Source organism: Sinohyriopsis cumingii, chromosome 6, assembly GCF_028554795.1.
Source record: "Sinohyriopsis cumingii isolate HCF-2022 chromosome 6, ASM2855479v2, whole genome shotgun sequence".
Taxonomy (NCBI): domain Eukaryota; kingdom Metazoa; phylum Mollusca; class Bivalvia; order Unionida; family Unionidae; genus Sinohyriopsis; species Sinohyriopsis cumingii.
In genome coordinates this window covers 103,720,634-103,739,443 of record NC_142966.1, presented here as the reverse complement: position 1 = coordinate 103,739,443, position 18,810 = coordinate 103,720,634, and the positions used below count along the sequence as shown (strand labels likewise).

The 18,810-nt window shown below is 34.4% G+C and overlaps 1 protein-coding gene across 1 annotated transcript; it reads right to left on the bottom strand.

Moving 5' to 3' along the window:
* Nucleotides 1–1,900: 1,900 nt before the first annotated feature.
* On the bottom strand, nucleotides 1,901–5,389 carry LOC149797603 (uncharacterized). The gene is made up of 4 exons (XM_089960441.1): nucleotides 5,268–5,389; nucleotides 4,287–4,652; nucleotides 3,312–3,377; nucleotides 1,901–2,013 (listed from the first exon to the last, which is right to left on the bottom strand). Exons 2-3 carry the CDS (start codon nucleotides 4,648–4,650, stop codon nucleotides 3,319–3,321), a joined length of 423 nt encoding a protein of 140 aa, XP_089816567.1. The 5' UTR covers nucleotides 4,651–4,652; nucleotides 5,268–5,389; the 3' UTR covers nucleotides 1,901–2,013; nucleotides 3,312–3,318.
* Between the last annotated feature and the right edge of the window lie 13,421 nt (nucleotides 5,390–18,810).

Genomic DNA, 18,810 nt, shown 5'->3' with positions numbered 1-18,810 from the left:
CGCCACCCACGAAGAAAGTATTTAATGATAATGCCGACTAATATATCCTGTTACAATGAGAAAAATTATTAATTGGGTTCCTAAGATATTCTACCGATTCTTGTTTATTCTTATACGTTAATAGTATAAACACCATGCACCTTTTTCTTCGTGCGCTTAGTGAACACCTTATAAGTAGATGGTACATCAAGAAACCTGTCACATGATCTTTTTCCAAAAAATGTACTGCATTCATTTTCAGTCAGGTAGACGTACAGGAAGGCGGTGTGTTCTAAATAGTTAATTTATTTGTATGGTTCATTTTCTCTAAAAGTAGAGAGGCAAGATGCTAGTTCATAATAACCTGATTCCACCGTGTTAAAGTACGCAAATGGGATGAGTATTGCAGAACGTTTTCTAGTGGTCGATGCTCTGAACATGTGCTCATGTAGGTATTCATCGTAGATTATATTATAAATAATTACCACATACATTATTATGTGATGTTTAGAATCGAACAATTTGATTCAGGGATGATAAATAATAAATATACATGATTTAAAACCAACAAGGTATGTTGCTTTGTGCCACTACGTTGCGGAGTGATCCTTAATTTTAGTGTACCTTGTGTACAAAACCTCATTTTCAAAATTTAACCTCATTGGAAAGAAACAATTCCTGATCAATGGAAACTAAGGAACCTACAATGGATTTTCTACATTGTCTTATTATTCCATATATTCGTGTCTGATAGGAAACAAACACCCACCCTACCTCTACTCCATCCCAGACAAACAAAGAAACAAATAAAAACAGCAGCATCAGAAACAAAACAAAACAATACATAAAAAGCATTAGCGTATGAAGAACACTGTTTATCACATTTTACAAAGAGCCCAGAGCAATTAGCATCATAGTGGAACAGTAATACAACCAAACAACCATGTCAAATATAGGCACTTATAATTTTCATCCCGATTCAGAGTGACAACATCCGCTGTAGTGACGCAGTGCTAAGTAACAACCAAGATAGCGTTAAAGTTAAAATATTACTGTATTATAACATTATTTATTTACTTGGTTTAAGTAGGAATTGATATTAACATGGTATACTTGACTACAGTGATGTGGCAGTTTTCGCTCCGTCAGACTAAACTGTACACCACGGAATGGCACATTGGATATTGCGTGCATGGTGTTTGTATGAATTCTGTCACTGCCAAATAATCACGTAAATTGAAACACATGCGAAAATGGAATCACACAGTTGTAGCACTCTGCTGATGAATGAGTTGAAATATTTTATGATTATGTTCTTTTCGTCGCAACAGGAGCGTGTTTGCTTTTGCTACGGCCAAAGGTATCTAAAGGTTCCTATCAAGGAGAAGTCAGCCAGAAAACATCTTGATAATTTGAGACAATGGATAAAGTAGGAACAAATATGGCGACCTATTGACCCTGCACATTTCATCGTAGAAACATTACGGGTGATAATGACAGGCACCATCTTTTTCTCTCTTGAACCAAATAGAGAAAATTGTTCCATGCCTGAACTCTGACATAAAATAGCCCAAATAATAAAAACCATCTATGGTTTAGATGACTGTATATACTCAATGTACAGTTTCTGAAAACGAATAATTAGGTCAATCATCCGATCTCAACTTCATGAGGTTCAGGATAGTAACAAGATGAAGAACTATAGAGGTGTTTTCGATGTTATTATTGCCTTCAGGGTTTGTTGATTATATATATATATATATATATATATATATATATATATATATATATATATATATATATATATATATATATATATATATATATATTATGGAACGGTACTGTACACTATTCTATAAATCAGCCTGTATTAAAACAAACATGAACACTAATATTAAAGAAAAAGCCAGCAAATAAAGAATGCACAAAATGATTTTTTAATTTCCGATAGTATGACACGAAATGTGACGCGATGTCCTTGATGCTCCAGGATCTTCGTTACTACATAATTAAAATTTCAGTGTGCTTAATAACCTGCAAGGATAAAAAAGAGTGCCTTATGCAATAATTATGCATTCATATATATATATATATATATATATATATATATATATATATATATATATATATATATATATATATATATATATATATATATATATATATATAACTTTACATTTTATCAACCATTCCTACAATTTTCAAATCAAGATCGAAACTTGGATCACTCAATTAGCACTAATGAACTATTACTCAGATGTTTATCCACTAAATGTCATCAATAGAAGGCAGAGTGGAAGCCTGAAGAGGAAATAAATTATTTATTGAGTTCAGCCCATCATGACACTACAAGCATGCGCGGCTCGAAAGGTCCGGAAAGGCCTCTCTTAATAACAATTCCTGCTATTTCATTCAAATGCGAGAATATTGGGAAACGCTATATAATATATGCTGACTATACTTTTGTATATCGTACTGCTTTTAGTGCTTCATATATCTCCTTTTAAATATTGCACTGCATTTCAACAAGATTGATATCAGTTTCATGCCGCCTTTCAAGTTACCGGTGAGAATCAACATTTCACATCCCCGAGTTAATATATATATATGTATATATATGAAATAATTATGCATTCATTATATATATATATATATATATATATATATATATATATATATATATATATATATATATATATATATATATATATATATATATATACATATATATAAAGTTAAACATTTGTCAACCATTGCTACAATTTTCAATTGAATATAGAAGAATTTGGATGACTCAAATAGCACTAATGAACCTTTACTCAGATGTTTATCGAAAAGATATTAAAATTGTTTAAATAGCCAAAACAATTAGTGACACACATGTAAAGTATCATTACATTAATTGAACCAATCATCTGATCTTGCTTCTGAGAATAGAATGAATTATATATTATATTCTGTGGAGAATAAGAAACAAGTGAAAAGCGCTACATTTCATCAATAGAAGGCAGAGTTGAAGCCTAAAGAAGAAATAAATTGTTTATTGAGTTCAGCCCATCATGACACTACAAGCATGCGCGGTTCGACACGTCCGGTATGGCCTACCTTGCTTACAATTCCTGCTATTTGATTCAAATGCGAGAATATGTCGTACTTCTGTTAGTGATTCATATATCATCTTTTAAATATTGCACTGCATTTCTACAAGATATATATATATACATATATATATATATATATATATATATATATATATATATATATATATATATATATATATATATATTTGTGTGTGTGTGATTTTGCTTGGGTGGGAGAGATGTATGTATTACCTTATTTCTAGCCTGTGCCTGGGATTATATTCGTTATTAGGGGTAGGATAATAATGAGAATAATCACTGAAAGAAACAAGTTGATGAAAGCATTTAATATATCGTTACTAATTTGAAAAATATGGTCTACATTGAGTTTAATATGCATGTTTGTACGTAGTTATATTTAAAGTTATATCAGCACATTAACGGCTATCTGGTACTAATTAAATGCTGAGAAATAAAACTTGAAAAGGTGTGACAGGGTACAAATTTTAAAATGATTGCATTTACTTTAAAAACAGTTCTTCTATGTACCTTTGTTATGAGCCTATTGAAACGTAACATAAATTGTTACACTTCAGTTAGAAAACAAAATAAAAAAAGAAAACTAGTAAACGAAGGATCAGCCATATTAATGTGCGTTATGAAAGTATTGAAATAAGCTATGTGAAGATGCCCATATTGTCAATCAAAGGAGGAGAAACATAATTTGAAGAAGTTTCAACTGTAGGAGGATGTGTATAATACTTTTGACATAAACTCTAAAAGACAGCACAAGAAGACGCTACTATAGAAATGGAAAGAGAAAGAATCAAAGATGTCTAGATTGAATCAGATGCTGACAGATAATTATGTCACTATATACATAAAAAGACATGAGAAAGAATCTATTTTGGTACAAGACTCGTAAGCACAAGTACAGCCGAATACATAGTCAGATATAAAATAATATAGCCAGATATTCAAATAAACTATGCAGATATATAAAAATGAATGGACATTGAACAAATAAATGGATATATAAATAGGCAAACATATATAAAGAAACAACGGAACGGGAAAATAAATACATGCTAGAGAATTAATTCTATTATATTTGACAGATACAGGGATGGAGATCGAATAAAGCTAAATAGATGGTTATGCAATTTGAATAATCGGATTCCAGATAATTAACTGATAAATACAACGATAAAAAGATCTTGTGCTTACGTGGAAAAATTAAACTTAGAATTCCGCCAAATCCACCGCCATCTCCAAATCCACCGCCACCCCCAAATCCACCGCCTTCTCCACCAAAACCGCCTATTCCACCGATTCCCTTCCCGGACGCAATAGGAAGAAGAAGAACGCTGCTGGTTCCAGATCCGTATCCTTTTTGGCCAAATGAGTTGCCGCCATAACCACCACCATTGAATCCGCCTAAACCTCCGCCAAAGCCTCCTCCATAGCCTCCGCCATAACCTACGCCAAAGCCTCCGCCATAGCCTCCACCTCCAGTACTATAACCTGCAGCATAAGCAAATGCTAACACCCCTAGGAGAGTGAGAGTTTTGATTGCACGTATTTTCATCATTTCTGAAACCAATATTAAACATAGTTTAAAAATTGAAACCTCAGTCATCTCGTTATTTTGCTACTTGTCATGATTTTGTTTTTCTATCCTGTTTGCTAACAGCTTGGGACGGGTTTGCCACAATTAAAGAAAAGTAAAATGAAGAATCATGTGGAGCTATTGAAAGAACAATTTAAAGAGACAGCTTAACATCCGAAACTAACGTGCAATATCTTGAAGTCATCATATCAATATAGAAGTTTGTATAGATTATTCGACAGGCACCAAGCACTTAAATCAAAACAATATTTGAATGTATGAAAAGCACAAGAGCATATATGGATTAAATGTGAAGGCAGTCAAATACCTCACGACCCATTAACATGAACGTAACTTACACTGAATCGAAATTAGTTTCAGGTCTTGTGATGAGAAAAAGTCTCTACCAATCTGGTATAACCTGAGGCATATACAATGGACTCTCTAGTTTTCACACTTCCGTACGATGCGTAGTTTCACTGATCAAGACAGAAGCGATTGTTAGCAGTAACTTGTGGCACGAATAGCAGTACTAATATTTAAACTATGTATTACTCACATAGTGTGGACACTTAATTTCAACGTTGAAATTTACTTACTTCAATAGTGTGTAGTGAACAAGGTTTTGTCCTTTCTATTCGTCCTGTTTCCTTACTGACAGCAAAGGCCTAGTTGGATGTTCTGAGCAGATATGAAAAAGTCATCCCTATATATACATAAATAAAAAGGAATGTCAAAACAACAGTTAGGAAATAATGTTGTTTTCGGTTCAGGCAGTGAAACTGCACCTTCGTTTTTACTTCCGATCATGTGACGGAACTCCTTATTCTGCCATAAGGATTAACATCAGTGCAGCTGTCTAATATGAACATAAATCCAAATCCAAATGCTACAGTGTGTCATATGTTTGCATCTACGTTTCCAACTGTCCCATTTCAGTATTAATTACATATCTGACGTCTCTTATAGCTCATAAAGTTTGGATTTAAAACTGTTAATGTGTTAACACACGATTTTATTTATCATAAATAAAAAGAACTCTACTAACATTCATTTGTTATTTAATGTCACAGTTGATTATTATGACTTGAAATGTGGGATCAGTTTGAATTAAAGTATATCACATTATTAATGATGTTCGGTAGTGAAATGAATGTTTACTACTTGCATACAATCAATATTTTGTATACATACGTGTCTGTACGATCGACAATAGTTTACAAACCTAGACGTTGTTGTTCTGTTCCTTGCAAAACGCACAGTTGGACCTTTAAAAGCATATGAAGGACATTATAGAGAACGGCAAAGAAAAAACGTGCTCTATCATAAATTGCCCGTAAACTAATGGATGCATACGTATTTTTAAAAGATCATAATTTGTACGGGTTACAAATCATAGACTATGTGTATCAAATGCACAAAGAAAACGTTGTGTAGATGAAAGAGATTTTATGTGACGCATTTATTAAGGTATACGTTGGGTTATGGCATGCCATAAATCATTAAAGAATTCACAACGGTCTCGTGTACTTTATTAATTTCTTTCACAGAAGTATTATTGCAATTAACCTCTCGAAAATTTTGTAAAGAAACATGTACGGACACCATGGAAGACGATAACCAATATCTACCTCTCATAATGTATTATGCATTTGATTTTTCGGGTTTAAATGTATTTTCCTTGTGCAAATCTATGAATAAATTTTCAGAGGAGGAGCACGTAACATTTCAAGTAAGCAATTATTCGGTCGTTATTAATAACACATTCAAAAGTTGATTAATAAAAGTAAACAGATGAACCTGAAGAAAAAAAATGAAAAAAGTGGATATGGATAAAATCGCTCAAGAGGGTAACAGTGGTCATATCACCCTCCGAGTGTTGTCAGTCAGGAGAAGGAAAATAATAATTATGCTTCTCAATCAGTCACATGGTGGTCAATAACCACACTATTAACAGTATTTCAGTATTCGCCAATATACAACCCAGTATATAACCCACAGATAAGACGCACCGCATGACTATCATCTTCGGTCTCCGCCACACACCCCACCTCGTGATTATGGATTAAATTATACGGGGATTGTACATATACACCACCAGCAAGACAAGGTGAGCAGTTGATCAATAGTATACGTGAGCAGATGTTATAGAAGTTGTCTACAATGAAGAAAGATCAACAAAAAACAATATAACATTGATCCTAAGGTGGACACAGTCTATTGTACAGTATATGCAATTGACAACAGCGTTAGTGACATTGAAAAAAGTCGTCAGTTCAATTCTAACATTGCGGAGGACGGGATAAAGGACATGACGCAAATCAATGATGATAATCCACTAGTGAAATATGTGACACAATCCTGTGCTTTGTCTATAGTCCAGTCTCTGAATAAATGACATTTAACTCATTACAATGATTTCACCGTGAATTAATTTTTGAATGTAATTCGGAAAAAATATGATTTATGATTATTTGACACAATGGAAAGTTCATTACTGAGAAACAAATGCAGAGAGTCTGAACTAAAATTAATTGTCACTTGATTGCACATAAAACTCAATTCATATGTTTCACAAGAAAAAGAGAAGTAATATTGTCTAGGTCTCGGCTACTGAGAATAATTTTTCAATCTCTTAAACCTTCAGAGTACATAGCTTTACAGAAGTTTCAAATCTTAGTCCATTGTCCTTCTCGTTAAAAACCGCAATTAATGGTCAGAAATATATGAAATGTACAATGCTACAACATAAACGGAATCCGGAGTTTAAAATAGATGTTCTTTACTGTATACGACAAGACATTGGAAACTTGAAAGAACACTGTAATAGTAGTACAATTAGACTTATAGACCAAAATTGAACGGATGAAAGAATTCGACTTTTACGCTCTTTATTAACAAAAACGCAAAAAGATATTTTGAAGGGAAAGAAACGGAACTTTTATTGAATGGTAAATTTAATGTTTAAGATAACGCCCGTTGGTTTCATTGCGAATGAAGAAAAAGGAAACTATATGAATGTGCTTTTAATAATTATAATTCTTTCAAATCCTATGTAAATAGAGGGGAAAATAGAAAACAATATGTTCTGCAGAATGCTTTATGAAAAGGAGAGTCACATGAGTTTGGGAATATTTCTGAGCATTGTGATTTTTATGAACATTTTAAGAAACTGGCACCAGCATTACCAGACCATAATACTAGTCATTTGAGTTGATTATGCAAATGCAAGTCGAAGGTATAACTGAGAATTTAAGCGAACCGATATTTGCAGAGTTAGATGCTTCAATTGAAATTGAAGAATTTAGCTCAGCAGTAAAAGTTGTTAATAATAAATGTACAAAAATGCACAAGGTCCAGACACAATTTTGAATGAATACATTGAGTCATACCAAAGTTTATCAAACTGTTTAAAATGACATTTAGCACCAGCGGTATTTTTCCATCAAGTTTGTTCAAAGGTCTTGTTATACCAATGTTTGAAGTAGGTGGTCCATCCGTAGCAAGTAATTACAGAGCGAAATATTCCATCGCTGCACAGAAAACGTTTTTACTAGTATATTCAATCAAAAACTGCCTTCTTGGCAATTAAATACAATATTACTGCTGCATATTTTGGTTTTAAGAAGAATAGTACTGTAGATGCCATCTTTATATTAAATTATTTTACATAAAATCTAATCGACAAACAAAAAATCTTATTCTGCGGCTTCATCAATTTTCAGAATCATTTGATTATGCAGAAAGTACAAGTCTATGAAATAAACTGGTAATATGCGGTGTGACGTTGAAGATTGCAACGATAATAAGATTTACTTATAGTTCAGTGCAGTGATATGTAGTGCATTGCAGCTCACATTGAGATTATTTAGAGTGTTCACTTGGGCTTCTGCAAGGAGACAGCATAGTACCACTTATATTTGTTCTTCATTACAATGATAGAAAAATTGTATTAAAATCAAATATAGAGGAGGGTATCATTTTAGAAGATATTAGTTTATTTCTTTGATTGTTTGTTGATGATACAGTGATATCTTCAGATGCATGACACGGTATACAATGATTCTTAAATAATGTACATGCATATTGTATAATATGGAATATATTTTTAAATATTAATAAAACCCAAAAGTTATGATTTATAAGAAAAGAGTAAGAAGGATGGGCGTTTAAATTAAAGGAAGGTCGTGTATGTTTAGACAATGTGAATAATTGTAACTATTTAGTACTTATGTTTAACTATAGAGGGTTCTTCTCGATGTGCTACGGAGAATATTACTGGAATACGGCCTAAAAGGAAACGTGAACTTAGTGTAAACAAATGGGATCGAATATGAATATCATTTTGACTCAATCTGTCCTTTATAGTCTCATTCATAAATCTTAAATTGATTGGTATTATTGTTAAAAACCAATCTTGCACAAAATAATACATTTTACTTAAACGTGCAGATTTATCAGTTTAAAATACGTAGGTAAATATATGTATAATGTATTCCACTCAGAATATCTTGTTGTATTGTCCTCACGTTCTGGCTGTCTGTTTCTCTATCTCTCTCGGATACATGTGTGTACACAGGTTTCTATCGTTATTATTCCTGTATCTCTTCCTACATGCATGCAACATCATATTGTATAAGAATTATGTGATGTAATGACTAAACGATTTTTTCCATGCTTCAAATTAAATGAAGTAACATTCTAATCTGTTTGCTACACAGAAAATGATAAATTTAACGGGCATTCTTGTCTAAAGTCCGTTCCTTAGCAAACTGACGGCATATATGATATACAAATTCAATTAGATATAACCATCATTTTCAACAAAAGGGTTTCAAATTAGCAGTATTACTTATCTTAATGCAATATCGTATTGACATAAAATATATAAAATGAAATAAGCAAAACAATATCAACCCCCAATGAAAAATGATTTGTATAATTTACATGAAAATAAGGGTTCATTATTTATTCTGGTGGTAGTCTGGATTTTATAAGAACGTAAGACGTGTTCGTTTTCATCTTAAAATAGAAGAAACAAGTCGTAACCACGTCATTTGAGGTCATGCTATTGTGATATACTTCGCTAAATGTAACGTTTTATAGCTGTAGTTATCATACAATTATCACAACTTTCGAACTCCACAATAAGCGTTGATTTTACAAAAGCGGTCATCATTAACATTTATTTATGTAAAAAGAATAAAAAAAAAAAAAAAAAAAAAAAAAAAAAAACGATTGTTGAATTCTTTTGTGTGCGTACTATTATCAAATTAGGAAAAGCTGATTCTTCGGTAAAACTTTTGAATGCATTTTATTTTCCTAAGATGAAATGGTTCGTGCACAAACTAGTTTTGCATTAAAGTACCAAATTAATTAGACTGTTATTTAATGCATTATCTTTACAAGAGTTCATGACTAATCTGAAATTTTGAGGCAACAAATATTCATCAATATTTTAACTGTATCTGACAATGAATGGGAACAGGTAGCTTAGCTGATTAAAGTGTCGAGAAAGAAGCAGTGGGAATGTTACTGATTATTTTCAAGTGCCCATGATAACAAATTGTATGAGTTACTCTGAAATATATAAGAAAGGAAAATTATAACGTTCCTAACATGGAACTATCAACAATTAACTAACGAGAAAAAAAACTCAAACATGAATTTAACAAATGGAATTTCAAAACAAACGTGAATTCCTTTCACCGATCAACAAAATAAAAGTGGCCTACACCCCAATATAAAGAGTCTTGAATGTATCGTTCAAATAACGATTTAGAAAAGAATGTAATTATGAATGTATTGTCCAAATAACGATTTAGAAAAGCAGGTAAATTTGAACGTATCTTTCATAAAACGATATTGAAAAGTAGTGTAAATTACGAACCTATCGATCGTTCATATAACGATAGGAATGAATGAAATTATGAACGATAGGTTCATAATTTCATTCATTCCTATCGTTATATGAACGCTCGATAGGTTATTGCAATGCCGTTGTGTGAACGATCGATAGGATCGTTCACACAACGGCATTGCAATAGGAATGAACAACATTATAAACCTATCGATCGTTCACATAACGATATAGCAAAATGAATTAATTAAATTATTAGCCTATCGATAGTTCACATGACGATATAGCAATACGTGTAATTATGAACCTATCGATCGTAAACCGATATTGAAATAGGAATGAATGAAATGATGAACCTTTCGATCGTTCATATAACGACATAACAATAGGAATGAATGACATTATGAACTTATCGATCGTTCATATAACGACACAACAGGAATGAATGAAATGAACTTATCGATCGTTCATATAACGACATAACAATAGGAATCAATAACATTATAATCCTATCGATCGTTCATATAACGACATAACAATAGGAATGAATGACATGAACCTATCGATCGTTCATATAACAACATAACAATAGGAATGAATGACATTAACCTATCGATCGTTCATATAACGACATAACAGTAGGAATGAATGACATTATGAACCTATCGATCGTTCATATAACGACATAACAATAGGAATGAATGAAATGATGAAATGAAATTGTGGAAATAACATTGAACACTATAACTATCGTGGCGCCCATTTGACAACCAAAATGTTAACTCCGTTTCCACGCGCTCTAGTAAATGGCCAGAGAAGCACCCACGCATTGTCCGCTCCTCTCAGTCTGCTGAAGGATCCCTCACATCACAGACCCGTTGGTCGCGAAGCCCTGGTCCCTCGCAGCGAGAAAACCAGTCCACTCTTCCGATCCAACGTCACCAAAACACAGCGTATACGTCACAGGAAACCCCACAGAGTTATGTGACTCCACATCAAACGATGTATAAGGCTTGGCAGGCATGTATAAAGCAGCTCTACAGCTGGTGACTCCACATCAAACCATATACAAGGCATGGCATTTAGGCAGCTCTAAAGCTGGAGATTTGCTTCTGTAAAGGGGTAAGCTTCCTGACAAGACTTGGCGTAATGTGATTTCGTTATAGAGAATTTGCTCTATATGTACACTAGCTGTGACAGATATGCGCAGCTAGGTACTTAGGTTTCCTGCTTTAGGCAATTTGCACGTGCAGGGGTCTGAGTTTCGCACAGGATTTCGAAATAACTAAGCCGAAAAAATATACCACCCTCGGGTGACGCTGTACGCGGCAACGAAACCCGAGTACATTTTTGACAACACATACCTATTGATATCACTCCTACACAATTTCGTGACAATGTCGTTGTTGAGATGTCAACTCGTACATTATTATTCATCCACCATTCGCCAGTCATAGTGCCAAAGTTTGCAGATTACAGTACTGACAGATGTGGGTGATTTGCGAAGAAAGCCTTGTCAATGTGGAAAAAAATTCAGATACTTCGAATAGCAACCAAGGCATGTTAGGAAAGAAAATTTTAGTATAATCTTAAGGAGAGACATGAGAACAGAAACGGAGACAAAAGCATGTACGAAAGGTCATTGTGTGAACAGCATTTACCCACGTAAAATAATAATGTAAAGTGTATGCGAATGGTTCTTGGTGATTAACGCATTTTAAGGAATTTGAGTGCCACAATACATCTAATACGTTTAGTGGGTATGTAATATGTGCGTGAAGAATGATCAACCCATTATAGACAGGTATAAAGAAACCCCCTTAAAAAGTAAAGAGTAAGATAGGCGGATGGAACGAGTATATTGAGCCTTTATACAGACATATATGGTTATTAGGATACAAAATGTTAGTAAAGTTAAGGTGGAATGTCAATATCATAACAGTGTCAGTGTTGTTTCTCATTCTAAGTAGTCATAACAAACAATGTACACAAACCCATATCTTCCGGCCCATTAAAATCGAGCACAGACGGTATGTTTAACGTAAAGCGAAACAGAAACATACGTTGATTGTTATTCATATCTTTAAAACGCGGTTAAAAGTACGTAATGAATCCAGATTAAATGTTACACATGCGTACATGAATCTTGGTGTTACAGATGATCAGAAGATTAATAAGGTCAAGCAAGATATATCCGTCTGTGAAAATTATCGAAAAGAATCCTATATTTTATGAACATATATGTATATGGAGTCGGACTAGCCTGACCTTAGATAGAAGGAAAACAACAAAAATTAGAAATACAGTACATTCATTTTAGGTATTCGTTTATGTTTGAAAGATCTTACAGATTTCAATATTTGACATTATAAACCCCTTTGCATAGGCATCCATTGTGACAAAAATCCTTTGTATAGACATCCAATATGAAAAGATGATTTTGTGTTATTTTCGTTCGTTGTATTATTTAATAATGCATACTGAAGGTAATGTAAAATGCAAAAACTTCATGATAGCAGTAACTGTATGAATCCAAAGAATTAAAATAATATTTTTTCCTGTGGATTTTCATTTAGATAAAAGAAAACAGTCAAAAGTAACATAACTAGAAAAATCAGTTTGTCCGTTACAATTTGAGATTGCATAGTGCATTATATTTTAACTGGGAAGATTTAGATATAGACGTAGTAATTTAGTTATGAACGATACTACACCATTGTAAGCGACCCAAGGTCCACTTTATACAAACCGTACACAAATTCCCCTCTTCTTGCAAGAGGTTTGTGGGTTGGCTCGTTTTACCTTCGTTCAAGGTATCCGCTTAATTTGGAGGTTAACTAACATCGATGTTATTCCCCGGTTAGAGTAAATAAATGGTGACACTTATAGGTGGAATAGATAGAGATCTAAGCAGAGATATAGAACAGACCAGCACGAGCGGCCCCCGTACATGTAAAAGACAATTTAATCAATTACATAAAACAACGTTGATAATTCATTACATCAGGAATATACTCTGCTTCTAGAAATAAAACTTCCTCCAAATTACAAATTCAAATATATTTAAATAAAGTAGCCGATCTGTTTTACAAATAGATTTAGTTTATCATAAGATCGAGTGAACAATCGAAGTCAATGCCTTGTAGAAATGCATAACCTGCCTCCTCTGCTCACTGCACTTCCACTGTAGCTGTTCCTTCGACTTCCATCTGTCTTGTCTCTTTCGGTCCTCAACTCTGTGCGTAGAACTTAGTTTCACATATACATGGATCTCAGGATAATACATCTCATTATACATCTCAGGATACGTCTCAGAATACTTCTCAGAGATAATACGTCACATGATACGTCTCAGAATAATACGTCAATGTATACATCGTAGAGATAATATGTCACAGGAGCTATTTTCTCCCTTTAAAAAATATAAATACAGACAACCTAAATTTTCTGTTGTTTATGATAACAGGGGCTTGCATTATCAACTTCTCGATGTCAGATGTTACTATCGGTGCTAAACATATGTTAAGGCTATTAGTCGGCTCCACATGTCAAATAATGACTATAGTTAGATTACTGGCTACTTAATCACGCATTAACACAACACATTAACACCACATGAGGCAACATACTGAGAGAAGATGGCCGCTATCGCTAAACCGACTTTAAGCAGCTGTTCCGTTTCTTAGTGCCGTTTTCATGATATTTTTGCTTATTGCATGTTTTCGTCTTCGTTATTGTGTTCATTATGTTTTAGCTGTTAAATTCGTATGTGTTTCTTCATCTTGTTTTGGAAACGAGAACAATTATACTTTTTCTCAGCTTTCGTGCTCCACTGATTTTGAAAAAAAAAACGTCATCACGTGATACTGGCCAGTCAAACCGTTTTTGCTACGATGGACCCTCAATAATTGCTTTAAATGATCACTCCTTGGCTCTCCACACTACATTGTGCTCTAGACTAAACGAACTGGGACTACATTCATCATTACCTAAATGTAAACAGAATCGAAGAAAGAAACGTTGTTTCAAAGCTGGCCGGCGTAGAAAAGGAAGAAGAATCATAGTTATCTCCCTTATTTAGGCACAACCATTTATTTAGATAACCTAAGTCAAATCCCTATTAATTCGTCAACCTTTGTGTCAACTATCCAAGAAATACCTCTGCGCATTGCATTATTCAATGCCCAGTCAGTAGGACCACCGGAAAAGCGCACAGAAATAGTTAATTTTATCAACGGCCAAAATGTTGACATATTTTTCCTGACAGAAACATGGCTAAAAACATCAGGCGATGAGCCCAAGTGTGCCGATCTAACACCCATTGGTTATTCCATCAAGTCGTTCCCCCGTAATTCTAGCGGAGGTGGAATTGCTGTAATCACAAAGAACTCCATGATAAAACGTCTTAACTACACTACAATCTTCAATTTCGACCACACATCGTTTGAACTAGTCCAAACCACACTCACATTGGAGGAAAGGTCAGTCCATTTGTTCTGCCTATTCCGCCCTTCTCCTAGTAAAAAAAAAAACAAGCTGGTTGACTATCTCTTTTTGGAGCAGTTTCCGAATCTCCTGGACTATGGAAATTCGATAGGTGGCAACCTGATTATTCTTGGAGATTTCAGCTTTTGCTTTGACTATCCAGGAAACTCAAATACATCAAAACTCATAGATTCCATTAATGTTTTCCACATCAAACAGTCAATTAACCAACCCACCCATAAACATGGTCATAGTTTAGACTGGATTCTTCACAGACCTGATGATAACATTCTACGGTCCTCCCTGGTATCCCATGACCATGTATCAGATCACCTCTGCATTATATGCCATCTTGACGTATCAGTCCCTAACCCTCCATCTTTATCTGCCACTAAGAGAAACCACCGTATGATAAATAGAACCAAACTAATACACGACATCCAAGCTAACCAAACAACTTGTTTACCTCCTACCGCAGAACAACTCGATAACTGTCTGCGTTCATTGCTTGACAAACATGCCCCAGCTACCAAGTGCAGAGTATCAATTCAAAAGTGTTCTCCATGGTATAGCAGTGTTAGGGACCAGCCTCGCACTGCTAAAAGAGACCGCCGTAAAGCAGAGAGGCTCTGGCTTTCCACCAGACTCACTATTCATAAGCAAATATATGAAGTCGCTAAGAAGAATGTCACAAATATAGTCCATGCAGCAAAATCAGCCCACTACACTACTAAGATCATGGAAAGTTTCAGCTAAAAAGATCTGTACGAGATTACTAACAAGCTAATGTCAAGGAACAAATCAACACCACTTCCAACTACCTTCTCTCCAGTCGACCTTCCAGACATGTTTTCAAATTTCTTCCGTGACAAAGTACAAACCATTAGACATAAGCATGACACCACAATTTCAATTGACTCGTCGTCACCATACAGTTGGGATACAGAATTTGAGCGGCAACCATTATCAGCATTTAATCTGTCTCTATGGATGTCGTACGTACAATCGTGATGAAGAGTGCACCAAAGTCATGTGAACTTGATCCAATTTCAACATCACTGCTGCTTGAGTGCTTAGATCCAGTATTGCCTTCACTAACTGATGTTATTAATACCTCTCTCTCATCCGTGGAATTTCCGTCATTTTTCAGAACTGCCATTATAAAGCCTCTGCTGAAGAAACCAACGCAAGACCATAACAATTTAAAGAACTATCGCCCAGTTTCTAATCTCCCATTCATATAAAAATCTTAGAAAAGATTGTTCTATCCCAGCTTGTATCTCATCTAAATTCAAACAGTCTTTTTAGCAATGTACAATCTGCATATCGTCCTTGCCACAATACTGAAGCTACTTTTCTAAAAGTAGTTAATGACATTATCTCTGCGTTGGATAGCGGAAAGATTACAGTCCTCACCCTCCTTGATTTGTCTGCAGCATTTGAAACAATATACCATGATATATTACTTCACCATCTCCAGCATGTATTTGGCATTCATCATACAGCCATAATGTGGTTCAATTACCAAATTGGTCAACAGGACACAAATTGTATCTGCAAATTGAATACACTCCAGCCCAGTTGATCTAGGTTGTGGTGTTCCAGGGGAGTCTGTTCTTGGACCTGTTCTCTTAATTCTGTACACTCAGTCGCTCTCAAGTGTCATATAGCATCATCCAGTGTCTCACCAATTGTACGCTGATGACACCCAAATATACAAATCTAGCCACCCAATTGAAGTTGATGCTACCATCCAAGGTGTAGAGAGGTGCATTTCTGATGTGAAATCATGGATGCCATGCAACAAGCTGCAGATGAATGATAATAAAACTGAGGCCATTCTGATCACAACACAAATACTTTCTCATTCACATCCTTTACCTCAAACAAGAACTATCAGCAACATCAACATTAAATTCACACAATCAGTACGAAACCTAGGTGTTACTCTGGAGAGTAATCTCACATTGCACCAACATGTCATGAACATATGCAAGGCTGCATATCTTGAGCTGAGACGCATCAGTTCAATTAGCAAATATCTTTCAGTTGATGCCACTAAAACACTTGTGTGTTCATTTGTACTTTCAAGACTGGACTACTGTATTCAATTCTGTCTGGTTCATCTCAATATCTACTCCAGAAACTTCAAAAAGCTCAAAACGCAGCTGCTCGGATCATACTTAGAGTACCACGATCAGAGCACTCCTCCCCGCTGCTCTGTACCCTACACTGGCTATCAATTCGATCCAGAATCAAACACAAAATTTGTTCTCTGTGCTATGTTTCACTGTCGGACTCTAGTCCAACATACCTATCCGATCTCACCCATGTGTACACACCAGCAATATACTTACGCTACTCTTCTTACAATCGTATACTGATTATTCCCACTATGAAAACAAAGTCATACGGACAGTGTTCTTTTGCATACCAAGGTCAAGCAATCTTGGAATGAATTGCCCACTGAACTTAGACACAAACACACAGTGATCTCATTCAATAGGGCTCTCAAAACTCACTTATTTCGACTATAAGAACAAACATAAAGAACTAATAATGTTTCCTACCTGAAATATTCTCAGCATGTTTTCTATTTTTTAATGTTTTCCTAATTTCATGGTGTTTGTTTTTGTAATAATATTATCATACGTTTTTTATCTTATAAGTTTTCTTTAATGTTGTAAGGCGCTTAGAGCTTCTAAAGATTAGGCGCTATACAAAGTCCTTATTATTATTGTTATTATTATTATTATTATTATTATTATTATTACGGTTCCGAGCGAGCCTCAATTTACACTAGAGAATGGATGAGATAAATTAGGTATCTTACTACGTCATTTCAGTCAATACACACTCAACCTTAATAATGCGTGAAATCTTTTAAATTCGGTGAATTCACAGATTCTCGTAATTCATATAAAAAAATGTAGCGCATGAAATTCTTAGAACCTAATTATTATGCAAACAGGATGATAATTCAACCAATTCGTCAAAATTATCTAAAGATTAATGTACAACTTCCTATGGATAAACTCAACACAGTTATGCTTCTTAAAGCAAATTGATATACGAATGTTACAAATAGATTCATGCAAATATAAGTAAATAAATTCGTCAAAGCATATGGTATCAACAAATTGTAAGGAATTGTCACAAATATATTTGAGCTTTCAGTGTCCCTGGTTTTTATCCGCCAAATTTTGTTTGTCTGTTTTCCTCGACAACAGTCATCTTGGCGAACAGTTTTACGAGAGAATTTCTCCCAAATTTACTCTCTTATTATACTTGTTTTCTCTTGCAGAAAAGCTTGGACTGATTAAATGTTTCGATGTGGCGATATTAAATCTAGGAAACTTAGTTTGGGATACACGCACATTATTATTAACTAATCAGACTCAAATATATCTGCTGCCTTTTTCCTGAGCCGCCAAAGTCGTCGTCAACTTAAACTTGCAATATGAGGAACAGTGTTCTGCAATCTTTCATTTCTGACATTTACACTCTGCAATCGAAGATTTTGTCTCCACCAGTCTTATGCTGGCTAAATAAACGATTGCTTAATTAAAAATAACATTCTCCCCTCGATAAAACATTACCAATCATGGCAGTATGGCGATCTGTGACGCACCTGTCCCATTAATCTAATTAATTGTTCTCTGGTCTCAAACGAATATTTTCTGAATAGCCCGCCATAAATTTACCCCTTCACAACTATATATTACGGATATGATTTTAATAATACAATATATTATGGAGTGTACAATATTACTATTTTACAACTTCAGTCTGTGGGA

Bases quoted from the DNA above. Each gene is read 5' to 3' on its own strand.
- LOC149797603 (XM_089960441.1), bottom strand. From the start codon at position 4,650: ATGATGAAAATACGTGCAATCAAAACTCTCACTCTCCTAGGGGTGTTA. The intron at 3,378-4,286 runs GTAAGCACAAGA...TGTTTCTTTCAG, and splicing joins TCTAAGTTTAATTTTTCCAC to TGATTATTCTCATTATTATC.